Source organism: Branchiostoma lanceolatum, chromosome 7, assembly GCF_035083965.1.
Source record: "Branchiostoma lanceolatum isolate klBraLanc5 chromosome 7, klBraLanc5.hap2, whole genome shotgun sequence".
NCBI lineage: Eukaryota > Metazoa > Chordata > Leptocardii > Amphioxiformes > Branchiostomatidae > Branchiostoma > Branchiostoma lanceolatum.
In genome coordinates, this window is record NC_089728.1 from 3,260,489 (window position 1) to 3,275,858 (window position 15,370).

General features: G+C 40.9%; 1 protein-coding gene across 1 annotated transcript in view; it reads right to left on the bottom strand.

The window, feature by feature from the left end:
* Positions 1 to 15,370, bottom strand: part of LOC136438579 (coiled-coil domain-containing protein 102A-like) — a 56,638-nt gene that overhangs the window by 19,178 nt on the left and 22,090 nt on the right. Inside the window, exons 4-8 of the mRNA XM_066433443.1 lie at positions 14,520 to 14,628; positions 12,421 to 12,537; positions 3,826 to 4,035; positions 3,052 to 3,222; positions 1,916 to 2,019 (exon numbers count right to left, since the gene is read on the bottom strand). Of these exons, the coding sequence (XP_066289540.1) occupies positions 1,916 to 2,019; positions 3,052 to 3,222; positions 3,826 to 4,035; positions 12,421 to 12,537; positions 14,520 to 14,628 (711 nt within the window). The remainder of the gene's footprint in view (positions 1 to 1,915; positions 2,020 to 3,051; positions 3,223 to 3,825; positions 4,036 to 12,420; positions 12,538 to 14,519; positions 14,629 to 15,370) is intronic.

The following is a 15,370-nucleotide window of genomic DNA, read 5'->3' on the forward strand; positions in this document are numbered from 1 at the left end:
GAGGATGTAGATAGATAGCCTCTACCAGGCACTAGACGTGGCTGGAAAGAGTAGAAATCGGCAAAATAGACAGTCCCGATGAGGCATCTGTATTTATCAGCCAGCCAACACCTCTGACATGTTATCTGTCTGTTTGGCCAACTTCTACTCTTTCCAGCCACGCCTGGAGCCTGGTAGAGGCTAGTAGATAGCAGACAGTATGAAATAAAGCACCACATCATCGTTCTCCATCTGTCATTTAGCTACACCTTTACACACTCCATCCACAAGAGTGTACCCATAACAGGCTCTGATGTTGCTCGAATGGCAGAAGGGAAAAAAACGAAAAGTACGGCAAAAGCCGAGTACTGATAAATAGAACATGACTTTGAGTGACCTTGCAGGGCTAGCAGCTATTTACAGCGGTCATTTCAATCCAACGATATTCAATAAATGTGTATGAATCATGAAGGGCAGACTCAAAATCAATCTAATGTTAAAACATACTGTAAAAGGCTTTAAGTTCACAGTGATTTCATTTTGCGGTGAGGAGAAAATGGGATAAAATAGGTCAATGCAAAAACAGTGAACATAAAACCTCCAAGAACATTTTCCCTTTTACAGTAATGTTTGTGTATGTATTGTGGATATCTGGATTCTTCATGGGAAAATGCTTCTGATTTTTGGTGGGTAAAATGCTATGTGCTAAGTAACTTGAATGGTAAGACTGCAACAAAATTGCTTATACAGGCGCATGGTCAAAGACATGAAACACGTTTACCAATAGATTTTGGCAGGGTCCATACCCAATAATGAATGAATGAAGACCTTTATTGATAATCACAAGCTTGACTTCTTTTGAGAACTACGGAATCAATACTTACTCTTGACCTACTTCATGCCCCATGCTTCACACTTTAGCTACATACAATCATTCTTCAGCTCCACACTGATGAATATTACAATATGGTCAATATTCAACAAATTCATAGTTTGTAGCGTTCTTCTCCTTTCAAAGTTGATAGTGGGTCAGTAGGTAGCCATGATGTTGGCACTAACATTGGTAAAAAAGTTTTGGGGAATTTCTTGTTTTCTTCATCATTGTTATATGTGAATTTCTCCCTGATTCTGTCTAATAAGTATGCAGTTTCCCAATGGCTCCCATAAGCTACTGTAAGGTAACAGACATACCAAAAACTACAGAAAGACTTCCAGTCAGTATCCCCAAGTGCCTAACTTTCAACCATCCTTCCCATCCTGCCAGTCTCCGGCTACACCATTTAACCCCTCACATTCTGCCACTCTACAATACTCAAATAACTACATACAGAAACCAAGACAAACAATTACCCTCACTGAAAACAATACCACCATTTTCAATGAGGTAAAAAGGATCCCAATGTCTAGTAGGATGAAAAAACAAATGTTTCAGTAACACTGTAACACAGTAACATCTGTATGTAATTACAAGGGAAACAGGGGTCCTCTGGGCGTCCAGGTGCAAAACTGGGCGTCTAATTTCTTTGCTTTTTAAGTGAAGGGTGTCCAAAAGACGCATGGATGCATAGCTAGCTAATACCCTGAAAAGGATGGACCTAAATGTTGCTGTGCCTTGTTTGCAGGTGGTTCACCTGGACTTGTAGCCTCACCAAAAACAATACCTCCATTTTCACGGAGGTAAAAAAGGATGCACAAAAATGTTTCTCTATTTTAGTATTCATTAATTAATTATTTAATTATTTATCTAACTGTGAGAGACTGGAATTCACTACCTCAGGAAGTCATGGACATAGCCGACCCTCCCAAGTTCAAGGAGGCTGTGTCCTTCACCTGAGAGGACAATAACAGCGCAGCGCACTCCCCCCTGGGCGCTTTACCCCAACAAGAGGGGTGTTGTCCAGTACCCAATCAAGATCAAGATCAACTGTTGCTGTACCTTGTTTGCAGGTGGTCCACCTGGACTTGTAGACTCTCACACTGTTCCTGCTGCTCCTCCAGAGTGCGCTGCTGCTTCCGCTGGTTGTTCTGCAGGCAGTCAACCTGGAGAAGGGGAGGAAGGTCACAATGTTTGTCACAAACACAGAGATAACCATAGTTACCAATCTAAGTAAGATTGATGGGTTCGAAAATTCGTATTATCCCAGAACTATCGTAGAGTGGAATTCATTATCACCTGAAGTACAGTAGGTACTCTCCAAGCAGAGGATGGGTTCCGGCAGGTTTTTGACGTGTCTTTAGGCGATTTTGTCGGACTTTCTACTTTGTCATTTTTTTTGGTCTAGCCAACCCACAATGTGTGGGTTGTCTTAGTATTATTTTAAGAACACTTATACTTAGATGTGCAAAAGGTACGTAGGTGTGACAGATCGTTCAGTGTAATATAACCAGCTGCTGCCGCACCAAATTGCCTGCAAAGATGGTGTGTTATGCCTAAGGTGGTTATACCGGCTATATAGATACATGATACAGAGACATGATAACATTGTTCTGCAGGCAGAATTATTCTGTTCCAGATTTCAGGTGACAAAGACGTGTTTGTATTGCAATTTTTAAGTCCATAAGCCATAAGGCTAGACAGAAATGAGGGTTTTATACTACGGTAGTCATTCTCTTTCTACTAGACACATAAATGTATTTATGTTATGCACCGCTGGTTGCTCTGTGAGTTATCAATTAGGAGAGGAATAAGGATACATTTTGTCACTGATAATTGAGAACATTCTTACAATGTGTACTACAGGTATCAATACCATATCATCTTACTTAGGCGTCCTTAAGTTTCAATCTATTTCAACTTAAAGGTTTAGCAGTACATCTTATGAAACACGGAATAAAGAGGATCCAATGTTGTTGATACTGATGTCAAAATCTATTCTACAAGCACTGAGCAAGTAGGTACATCACAAATATTCAAGCAAGGCAATTGCATTCACAGACATGTAAAAGTATGTCCTTGAACCTCTACAACTTGAAACAGCAACTTTGTGCTCTAAGTCTGAATTTTCTCATACAAAGAACTCATAATTCAACATCTTCAAGTTGACGGCCTGCTACTTTGTCCAAACATCTTACCTCATCCTCGGCTTGAGCCAAGGACTTCTTGAGCTCTTCAACCCGACCCCTGAGCAGTTTGACTTCGGTGTCACTTTGTTCCGCCTTCTTCTGCGCATGATGAAGTTCTGCTGCTTTGTCCTGAAGTTTCTTCTTCAGCTTGTTGTTTTCATGTTTCAAGTCTCCAACTTCCTGTAAAATCAAGGACGATACAGAACGTCATTAGCCCCAAATGTATGTAACCATTTGTAAAATATTCCATTTTACAAGTTCTGATTTGTATAATCCATAACAATAAGCAACTTAAAGTATCGATATGTATGTATCGGTAATGAAATGGAAATATCCAAATTTAACTAAACCATGACCCAAAAACTAGCCTTGGAATTGAACAGTGACAGAAATTTGTACAATATGACGGAACTTAGGAATTTTACAGCAATGGGAATTGTGATGACGGGAGACAATTTATTTATGTATCTATTTCTGTTTTCTTTATACAGTGTAGGCGCACTCAGTGCTAAACACACTGCTTTTCAGGCGTGCCCTGTACAGAACAACATACTCAACAGACTCAATAACATAACAAGAAAATAACATAAACTGATGAAAAAAAGTAACCAAAATAATAATATATACACAACCGAGCATCAAATTCAAATCATATACCATAAATCAAATCTCAAGCTGGCTAGAGCCCTGCCCTTGACTTCCATTGATTCTGCTCTCAAGCTTTCCGCCCCTGACTGGAGCCATGTCTACAGAACGCCACGTTAGATGACAGTGAGGAATCACCTTGTTCCTGTCGTGGAGCTGGCTCTGGAGACTTTTGACATCGGAGTCCAGCGCGGCGGACGCCTCCTTCGTCTTCCTGTCCAACTGTTCCTCTAGGTCCTCCACCTGTGTGCGCAGCTTCTTGTTGTCCCTCTCCAGCGCCAGCTTCTCCGTCTCGAGACGCTCGCTCTTGCCCCACTCCTGAGCGTTCTCCGCCTGAAGCCTCTCGATCTACGAGGGGAGGGCAAACAAGTGTTACAATGACTCTCTACCCCCAGGGTTGTCTGTAATTGGTGCCGTGCACCCCCCTCCCACTACAGTTCTCGCTCTTGCCCCACTCTTGAGCGTTCTCCCCCTGAAGCCTCTCGATCTACGAGGGGAGGGCAAACAAGTGTAACAATGACTCTCTACCCCCCAGGGTTGTCACCCCCCTCCCCACTACAGTTCTGGCAATCTCCGAACGCTCGCTGTTGCCCTACTCTCCAACCAGATGTTGGTGGGGAAGATTGTGACTGTTTTATCATATGCCCCGTTTTTCGTTGGTGGGGATAGCTGACAAAAAACGGCGCATGTGATAAAACGGTCACAATCTTCCCCACCAACCTCTGCTTGGAGAGTACTACTTCTGAGCGTTCTCATCTTGATCAAGAGTAGAGCAAACAAGTGTTAAATGACTCTCTACCCCCCAGGGTTGCCTTTAACCATGGGTGAAAGTGCAGATTGTCACTCCCACACAAGTGGTGTACATGGCAACCTCTTCACTCTGACAGACAGACAGCATTTGTAAGGCCACACCAATTCAATTTCTTGGTTAACAGATTTTTTTTTTAAATTCTAGCACGAGGACATCATGAAAACAGAAAGCTGGGGTGAAAAGTTGCACCTGACCATATTTACTCCCTGAAACTGTGTGCACTAAAGTACAAACCTTCCTCTGAGATTCTGTTTTCATGTTGATTTTCCAATCTAGCATTTTTTTAAAAATTCCGTTAACCAAGAAATTAAAGTGGTGTGGCCTTAGGGGGAAAGGTGGTCTGGGTTGTTGACTAAGAATCTAAAGGTTCTGGGTTAGATTCCCTAGTAGGCCCTAGGGTTGTGCCCTTGGTAAAGCACTTTACACTTATTTCCTTACTCAACTCAGGTGAAAATGAGAAACTAGCTCTAGTTAGGAACGTCCTTTCAGGTGGGATGTAAAGCTCAAGGTCCAGTGTTTGAGGACAGCCAAACCTATTTTCTATAAATGATAGATGTTTTAATCTAATCTGTATGAAACAGGTCTAAAACACAAATTGATCCATCTTGTGCTCCGCTATGTTACACCAAATAGTCACAAAGAAACAGCGACAGGGCTTCCAACTTTGGACCAGTCATCGAGATCCCCTAACCCTCTACAGGTGTGGCAGTTATTGGCATATTTGTCATCTGGGGAAATTTCTAATTTGTGTTATTGTTAGAGGGAAGCTGGACAATCGACAGACTGAAACAGACGTTGGCCTCTGGCAGTATTTAGATGGCGCCATGGAAAATCACTTACAAGTACAATCTGCAAATTGATCAATACAATCTAATTCTTTTTATATCGCCTTAAACTATACATTCTGACAGTTTGCTTACCTTTTACCTTTGCAATGAAATTAGGGTCTGTTTTTCAAAGAATGTAAACAAACTTTCCCATGGAGTCAAAACCCCATTACTAGGCAAATGGTGTAATCATTACCTTCGCTAAGAAGGTTATGTTTTCAGGTGCGCACACGTGTGTGTTTGTGAGCAGCATAACTCGAGAAGTCCTGAATGGATCTTAATAATTGGTATGTAGAAAGGATTAGATTATGGGCCCCCTGGTGGCTTTCCATGGTTCTACAGCAGGACTTCCAGTTTTATTATCTTGTGTTGTGGACTTTCCAATCTAGCATTTTTTTAAAAATTCTGTTAACCAAGAAATTAAATTGGTGTGGCCTTAGATATGAAAGACAGCTCAAGGTTATATGAATCCATTGCCTAATATTTCTTTTACAAAAGCTGACCAATTCTATAAACAAGGACTTGAATAAAGCTGTTTTTTAGAACTTAGTAGATCAATCTTTAAAAAAAGCAACTGCATACTCATGTAACCTAAGACAACCCTTGAAAAACAACTTCATAAACATGACTATGTTTGTCACCTTAGACCGCCCAGCCACCTGCTTAGCATATAGCTGAAATATGTAATCATACTTATCCTTGAGAGCATGCACAAAAAGAATGCCAATCTGTCTGATACGTGTTGTTGTAGTAATAGCTTACATCAAAACATGACGCATGTTGTTATTGTAGCCTGACTCATGTAGAAAAACATTGTTTTTCAGAATCTGAAAAACGTTCACCCTACAATAAAATCTGCTACATATAACGATCCCCATATGACATAAAAAGAAAGGACTTGCGTACTGGCGATGTTTCGATTGTTTTTCCTTCTAAACCTTGAAACCGTCCCAACAGAAAGCCATGGCAATAATGCATGTGGTACCTAACCTAGCAGCATGTGCACTTTGTGCACTCAGAATTGGAGCTGTGCAACTCATTTTTGACTGAGAATGCATCAATGCACCTGTATATAGAAGTAAAGTTACTCAATTTACGTACAAATATCTGGAATCCTCAAACAAAAATCTGTAAGTTAGAACATTAATTCTAATATTAGAATCCAGTATTCAATTTTCAAAGAAGAGTAGAAGCCCATGTGATACCGTAAAATACAGACCATCCCAAAATACCTTTATCAAACATTTCGGCCTGCATCTAGGTTTCAACTTAAAATTGTTTTGTCTCCAATTCTTTTCTCCTCGATAAAACTGTTTTGTTTATTCCCATGGAAAACAACAGCTAGATTATCTGAGGAATTACAGCTTGTCAAGCCCCGTGCTAAGCAACATGTAGTCAATTATGGGAATTTTGACAATGATATTGATTGTATATGAAGGCAGAGGGTTCTTCCTGCCACATGGGATAACTACAGCAGTACTTCTATCATCCATGTATGAAATATGGGCATCCTACAGTTAGATCAGCCTGCACGAGCATGATGCATAGACAGATTATACAGCTTAGCGAGGGTCTATGGCAATAACACGCAGGCCTGGTTCAAGTATGATTTGTAGGCATGTCACACAAGCCACGTGCCTGTGAATCTTATCACCTCCGACAGAGGTACTGTTTTTGGTTGTGCTTGTGTGTCTGCACCTATAACTCAAGAGGCTATTAATGGATTTGTGTGTATTTTGGTATGGGAATAGTTATTGAGGTCGTTGATGAAAGTTAGACATCCAGGTAGTAAGATACGCCAAAAATAATTATTCAAGCAACTGGATAAAATTTTGAAACAGTCAGACGTTTCAGACAGCATCCACTGTCTTTCATCAGTGACTAACGATTGGACTGAGAACACCGGGTTTTATACCAAAACTCTGAAGAGATATGTTAATGAGTTTAAGACAATTTAGGATGTCTTGAAGTTGTTTTTAAAAGAAGATTAATTCAAGACAAAGTTTTATGCCAATGGTTCAATTAGCTACTGTTGTTTTAGTACAGTAAAACAGTAACTAAAAGTTGTTTGTCCGGGTGTGGGGGGTAGTGGGTAGTGCATTTACCCAATATAAATAATAATTTTTTAGTTATTGAGGTCCCGAAGAAACATGGCGATTTTTTGCCCCCTAGCAGTATTTTCAGGTACCGCAGCATTGCAGGCAAACACCCCCTTCCTGAAAGTACTGTGGTATAGTCCATGGACAGTCGCCAGAAGAATAACCCCTTACAGGCTTGAGATAGCTGGGATTACTACATTTGTAGAAGGGAAGGACCAATAACATCTGTGATGGCTAGGGCTATGGCATTAAAAACTAGAGTTCCACAAACACATTATCTTCGCCAAATAATCAAGGCTTATTATGGAAAGTGATTTATATTTACGTGCCTATCACCCCCTGCAAATATGATCATGCACCATACCATTTGGATGTTATGATTGGGCGAATGAGTCCAGTTAAGATAGGGTTAAAAATCATTTGGTGGTACAGGACTAGTATATGTGTAGAGTGTGCTGATATATGTTATAACTGGTCATGAAAAAATATGAGTATGTTGATATTATATGGGCCACAAAGGTTCGATATGGCAGTGTTGAAAGTTGAAAGTGATGATGAAATAGTACAGTCAATACATATGAATAGAATAAATCTGGCACGTTTTTAGGTGTTTCTAGTCAAGCTTTCTATTTTGTCCCTATTTCGTTATGTCGCCAACCGTGTTGAACAAAAATGCTTAAACTGAACACGTCAAAAACAAGCAGGACCCACACCTCTGCTTGAAGAATAGTTTATTTATTTGACCTACATGTACGTTTATGCAAGGCTATCTGTTTACATGACCTGACACTGTCCCATGTCCCATTGAAAGGCAGTGGGTTAACAAACTTTCCTTACTAATTATGCAAATTAGCTCCTTATTTGCATGATTAGTCATTGATTATGTAAAGCACCATCCGAGCTCTCTACATACCAAACATCACGACGATCTGTCGACCCATTCTCAAGTTATTCATGTCCGAATGTCAAAACAAAAACACCCACTGCGGTTCTTAACAAGCCGCTAGGGGGCCAAAATTTACAGAACTTACTTTCTGTGGCATTAACTATCTACCACACAAAAATCATGACCATAGCACTTTCAGAAAATATGCCCCTAAATTTTGAAGCTCTGCTGCAGTACCTTTGGTACCCGCTAGAAGGCCCATTATCGAACTTGACCTTCCTTTCGGTAAATCCTACCCATCCACTAAATATCATAAGAATCCATCAACAGCTTCTTGAGTTATGTTGTCAACAAGAAAATTCACATCCACACAAAGCCCGCTGCAGTACCGACGAAAAGTGCCAGGAGAACCATTTTTGAACTTGACCTTCGTTTTCACAACATCTACACACCTGCAAAAAATCATGAAGATCCATCAACGTTTCCGTCACTTTTTTTGCCTACATACAAACACAAAAAAATGCTAAGTCCGCTGCAGTACTATTGAAAAACGCAAGGTAACCCATTTTCGAACTTGACCTTCCTTTACACAACCACTACACACCTACCAAAAATCATAAAGATTCATTGAAGTTTTCTTGAGTTATGCTCCTGACATACATTCAGACCCACCCAACAGATTTTTCAACCGAAAACATAATCCTCTCCGAGTACAAGTACTCGGCGAAGATAATTAAGGAAAATTCCAAATATTTCACAAATTCAAGGAGGTATGAGACTTTAGCCGTAGTGACCGCTGGCTCAAAAGAAATCGCTTGCTAACTCCGTGGTTAGCAAGCGATTTTTTTTTTAGCCAGCGGTCACTACGGAGGCTGGTACTCAGCGATTTTTTTTTTTAGCCAGCGGTCACTACGGAGGCTGGTATTCAGGCTAATGAGACCTTCCATTTCTTATTACAAACAGCAGGAGGAAAACTCCCATGGAGGCAAGTGAAGTTACAGATGTAATAACTACATATCAACACCCACAGCTTCCACACTAATCTGTGGCATACATCACTCCAGGCACCCCCATGTTCAGGGCAGGTATGAACTAAACCTGTCACTGGGGATCACTTTTATTACAATTTGAGACCATTTGGGATCCTTGAGGTGTTGTTGCATGCTAGAAGTGTTCAATATTTCACAGCACAAATATGTCCGATTCATAGGGTTGAGATATGTATCATTCTGTAATTATAGCACAGGCAGGCTCAAATCATGGGTAGAATTGATATTAATCATTATTCTCCTTTATACAACATGTTATCGTTGTAATGATAATATCTATGGTAGTTCACCCTAATACACCCATAACCATAATCTTCAGTGTACACTCCTGGTATGCCAATGTCTATGCATAAAAATGTGAATAGGAATTTCTTACCTACATGTCTAAAGAATGGCTGTCAGTTGCTTATAGGAGTTGCTTATAGGATATACATGTATTAGGATATAATCATAAAGTAGTTTCAGTACACATGTAGACTTCTATTGTTTGAAATAAAAAAAAGTGAAGCTGATCTTGACCCAGTCTAGCTCACTGAAGAGCTACTGCTCCACTGTTCATGACAGAGAAGACAGATGCTATGTACAGAATTTACAGGTTCATTGTAACATGGAAATTCTCCTATCTCTTTTCGATAAGTACAAATGGACGGTAGACCACGTTCATGTCCCAAGGACTGCTACCCTTTCCAGTAGACTGTGTACTAGTATCTCTGTTATATTGTATCTGAACCTTACGTCCTCCCTCATGACTTCAATGAAAAGCGGCCTGTGTGCCGATTTGAGCTTATCATGAATAAACAAAGGTTCAAACAAGCAAACAAACAAACTAACAAACAAACAAGCATGCATGTCTGGTGAGGGACAATAGCCACGATTCAAACTTGCAACCTCTTGGTCCAGAGGTAGGGTCACTAACCCCTGGATTATGCACTACGACAGTTATAAGTAGTCCTGCCCTGTTGAATCAGCCTGAGTATACAGCCACAACCCAGCCTACAGTGCAGCACCTGCAGCCGGTGTTTCTGTGAAAGAATTGGCCTGATCAGCCACTCCTGCAACCACAAGGGCGACTGAAGTCGAGGTCTTCATCAACAACGATGGACGAACATCATATCTTTTGTCCATCAAACTTTTTTACGGTGCCCTTCCCCTTCCAACTTTGCTCTACTTAGGAAAGTAGTTATGATGCAGAGGACTGTGATTGAGTGGGAGAGAATTCATCACTGCCAGTGGCTTATGTGCAAGACTTTTCCAAGTGACACATGAATGGATTGGTAGCCTTAAAGCACAAAACGTAGCGAGCGCACACGCGTGCACGTCCCCCAGGGGCGACGTTCTGCACGATCCCGGGCTACGGCTGCGTCCTGAGACATTCATCATCTTTACTCCCGGCTTACAGTCAATATAAAGGTCTTGACAAGAAGCGATTTATAACATCCTACCCCGTACCATTTCTCATATCATGAGTGCTTTTATTATCCGTTACTTTTTAGAAGAGGCACTTTGAATAACTGTCACTGGTACGAGATAGCCTAAAATAGGCCATAAAATTGGCTCGGTTTGTTGCACTTCAGACAGGACTGTGTTTCAACAGCAAGAAATAAACTGTTCAACCGTAACTGGTGAAGTAAAGGGGCTTCCCGTACGACAGTTTGGATTTTCTGCGTGACCTGAGACGCAGTAGACATATTTGGATAATATGGATATCAAATTCCCTTCGATATTAAAAAAGGATAAAAATACTGTTTAGTTTCTAGTTCTACCTACTTTACCCCAATTCTACATTTCAGAAAATGTTTCATGCAATATTTAACATCTGAGCTCTTTTGAATATTCCTTCAGTTTTGTGGGCTAAATCAAAGTCAAATTTTACAACACCATACTAAACGTAGACCTCGCAACTGTAGAGATTCTAGCTGGGATTCTAAGATCTCATCCCTAATGACTTCACAATCCTCCTTTTATCGTTTAATAAGAAATGTCAACCCCTCCTTCCCTGAAGTGTTACTAAATGGTTTGTTGATGAATGTTAGACATCCAGGTAGTAAGATATGCCAAAAATAGTTACTCAAGCAACTGGATAAAATGTTTCAAAATTTTATCCAGTTGCTTGAGTAACTATTTTTGGCGTACTAAGTGGTTTTCTGCCCAGTTCTATATGATTTTGCAAGACCCCCATCACATATGAAAGCATGGCTTTTGTGGTCAAAGAGTTAGGCAAACTGAAATCTGACAAGGCATTGCTGCCTTAGTGAGTTAGGCAACAAGGGAAACATTGCAATCTGTAACGGTTATTACAGGTTTGCATAGCAAAATCTATGTTGGATCTGTTGGCATGTTTGGTGGGCGTCATCTTGATTTTGTGACGTCGCAGTGTAGCTATACCATTTCATTGGGAGGGGTGTTTTTATAGTCGCTAACATTCTCTCTATTGTTAACAAATTGGCACACACCATTCAACTAAAATAAAAAGAAAAATTCAATACCAATTCATTATTTCATATTCATAAAAAGACCCCGTAATCGCTAAACTAACGTAGCAAACCTGAAGTATATGTAGCACAAATACTTAACTCTAGTATCTCTACCAATTTGAAGGCATGTTCCTTGTGTTCTAACAGTTACATTTACGGTTTACGTGTGTTTGGTGCATGGCAAACTAATGGATTACTAGTATCCATGTCTTCTGTTCTTTGGTTATCCTCTTTCGAAGATTTTAACAAAAAACCTTTGCAGGTCCAGAACAGCTGCCAGGGGGCCCATGAGTGGTCCAGAACAAGAGATACCAAAAACTGAAGTTCTGCTGCAGTACCCTGGAAGCCGCCAGGGGGCCCAAAATCTAACCATTTCCAGTTTTTGTCACAACCTACCAATACACCAAATATGACTCCATTCCATTAAGCCATTCTTGAGTTATCTTGGTGACTAACAGACAGACACACAAATGGCTGCCTAAAATGTAGTACCTTCTGACAAAGGTGATAACATTGAAAGAATGCTTGAAATCTACTGTCAAGGAAACACTGCACAGTACAACAGTAGAAACAGCATGTTTGCTTACCTCCTTCCTGAGGTCGTGAAGTTTCTTGTCCATGGTAGATCTGGAGGTGGACTCTTCCTCTAGGTCAAGGGTCACCCTGCTCAGCTCCTGCTGGTGGAGAGACTTCAGGAGGTTCAGCTGCGGAGGAAGATGGGGTCGTTAGTCATGTTGTAACATAATAATAATAATGTTTTATTGCTCAGAAATTACCCTTGCAATGGCAGCCAGTGCTGAATTGCTGCAGGGTTTACAATCACATAATACACAACGGATACATATTTTGTTCCACACTTGCACTTTGTGGAACTGTGGCAAAGGTCTGGGCGGCTGCCATTCGGCGCCAGCAGGTGACCCCAACCGAAGTCAGGTACCCATTCACACCTGGGTGGAGTGAGGAAAGTCATGTTAAGTGCCTTTCCCAAGGGCACAACATCGGGGCATAGCAGTGGTTTCGAACCCAGGACCTCTCGGTTCTGGGCGAAACACCCTACATGCCACACGATGCCACAGTCCTAACCAGCCATGGGAGCAGCAACAAAACTTTGACTGGGGCAGCCTTATGTTTATAATCTTAATTAGAAAACTCCATTAGTGAAACAATAGCCTCCTTCACAGACTTCCTGGAACGGCAGGGTATATATTTGGAGGAGATAGGTGACGCGATTTCTTACATGGGCCAAGGTTCTATTATGCCGGCAAGGGACTTTCGCGGCTGAGGGAGTTATGTCACCGGGGGACTTCTAGAAAGACGGTCCCTTGGTGGCAAAACTCCCTTGCCGGCATTAGAGAACCTTTGCCCGTGTAAGAAGTGTTACCCCCCTCCCCCAAATATATACGCCGCCGTTCTAGGAAGTCTGCAAAGGAGGTTAGTGAAACAACATGTGGATATTAATCTTCCTTGAGTCCTTTACGTCACAAGCAAAAATACAACACAATTACATACTTAATAACTACAAATAAATACAACAACAACTTAAATGACAATTACTTAAAAACAACCAAAACCTGTGACTACTTACTCATATATATGATCATGAAAGCTAAAAAGAGTAATATAATGAAATGCACATACTGGAAATGCAGAAATGTTCAAGGTGGTTTTATGTTCACGGTTTTCGCGGTAAACACTCAGCGCGAACTTTAAATCACCGCGAAACGTTTTGCCTACCAATGACTGTAGCGCTACTAATGTTCCAAACACGAACTTAAAACCAGCACGAACACTCCATTTTCTCCCTATCGCGAAATAAAAACCACGCGAACTTAAATGCATTTACAGTAGTAGAGAGGTCAGAATCCTCATTTCCCAAAACCGTCTTCACTCAGAAGGGCCTGGTCACATTTGTTGTAAGATCATCGTGCGATCGCAAACTAAGGCCATTCCTGGGGTAGTCGTGCATCATCGTCGCCATCATCATCATTCTTCTGGAAACTCCAGTGATATACAATCAATAAAGTTTTTCCAGTACGATCTCAGCTATCTTGTTACGGAAAAGGCTGTCTAAGTAAGATCCTTGTGAACAGTTGTTTCTGTCACAGCCTGCTCGAAAATGCAACCACATCAGAATTGTACAACGGCTTACGGCGAATGTGACTGCACCGTAACCGAAACAGGCTGAACAGTTGTTTTGATGTTGACTCTTGTCATCTGATGGATCACATGGTGTCTGGTGAATACCGATGAGTTGGATTGTTTGTCTTGCCCTCTGATTATGCCAAGTCTTATGACGATTCTCTCATTCACTGATGTTATGCTTGTAGGAGAGTCACATGACAACACCATATTGGGCAACAGAAACATAGACTCAAAACTGGGAAAGACGATATACAAAGACCTATCAACTTTTTACCCAGATAGCTTTCTTTTTCTTGTTGTTAAACTTAAAGGTTCACTTCTCTTTGGTGCTGACTCAATCAGAAGGAAAAAAAAAGGAAACTTCTAATGCCTAAAACAACAAGAGATACTAATGTATAACGTTGGATATCTATTTCGCACAAGACAAAATCAAAATAGAAAGTGCTGGGATAAGACAGAGACCATTCTAGTCTATACGACTGTCGAGGACTGAAATATCAATGTATAAATACAATGATTCTTTCATTTGAAAACAGTACCATACCTCCTTCTGGACCTCACTGCGTGACATGGTGACCTCCTCACACTTGTTCTTCATGGTGGACAGGTCGCAATGGAGCTTCTCTATCTCCTTCATCAGAAGGCTCTTCTCACTAGAGGGGAGACAAACAAGCGGTCTCGTGATGACGATGAACTGATCCTGACTGTCCATCACAATTACATGTAGCAGTTCAACCAATGATACCATAGCCCCTACCAGGCTCTGCTGATCGCTGGGAAAATAGTAGAAATTGGCCAAATAGAGTGAATAGTATGCCAAGGGTAGTCCGCTATGCAGGGAAGTTCAATAGCTCCGTAGATCGCCTATTGAGCTTCTCTGCATAGCGGACTATCCTTGACATAATATTCACTCTATTTGGCTGATTTCTACTATTTTCCCAGCGATCGCGCGGAGCCTGGTAGAGGCTAATGATACCATTCATTTGATTTATTATGTGGACTCCAGATAGAACAGTGTTTTTCTATGTAACACTAATGGAGATAAAAACAAACTTCATTAACATATCTATTCAGAGGTTTGGTATAAAGCCTAGTTCTACCAGATCTGTCCTTAGTCACCGACGCAAGATAGCAGATGCTATCTGAAACGTCTGACTGTTTCAAAATTTTATCCAGTTGCTTGAATAACTATTTTTGGCGTATCTTATTACCTGGCTGTCTAACCTTCATCAACGTATCATGATGATGATAAATCGATCCTGACTGTCCATCACAATTAGCAGTTCAACCAATGATACCATTCATTTGACTTATTATGTGGACTCCAGAGAGATAAAACAGTGTTTTTCTATGTAACACTAAGGCCACACCATTTTAATTTCTTGGATAACAGAA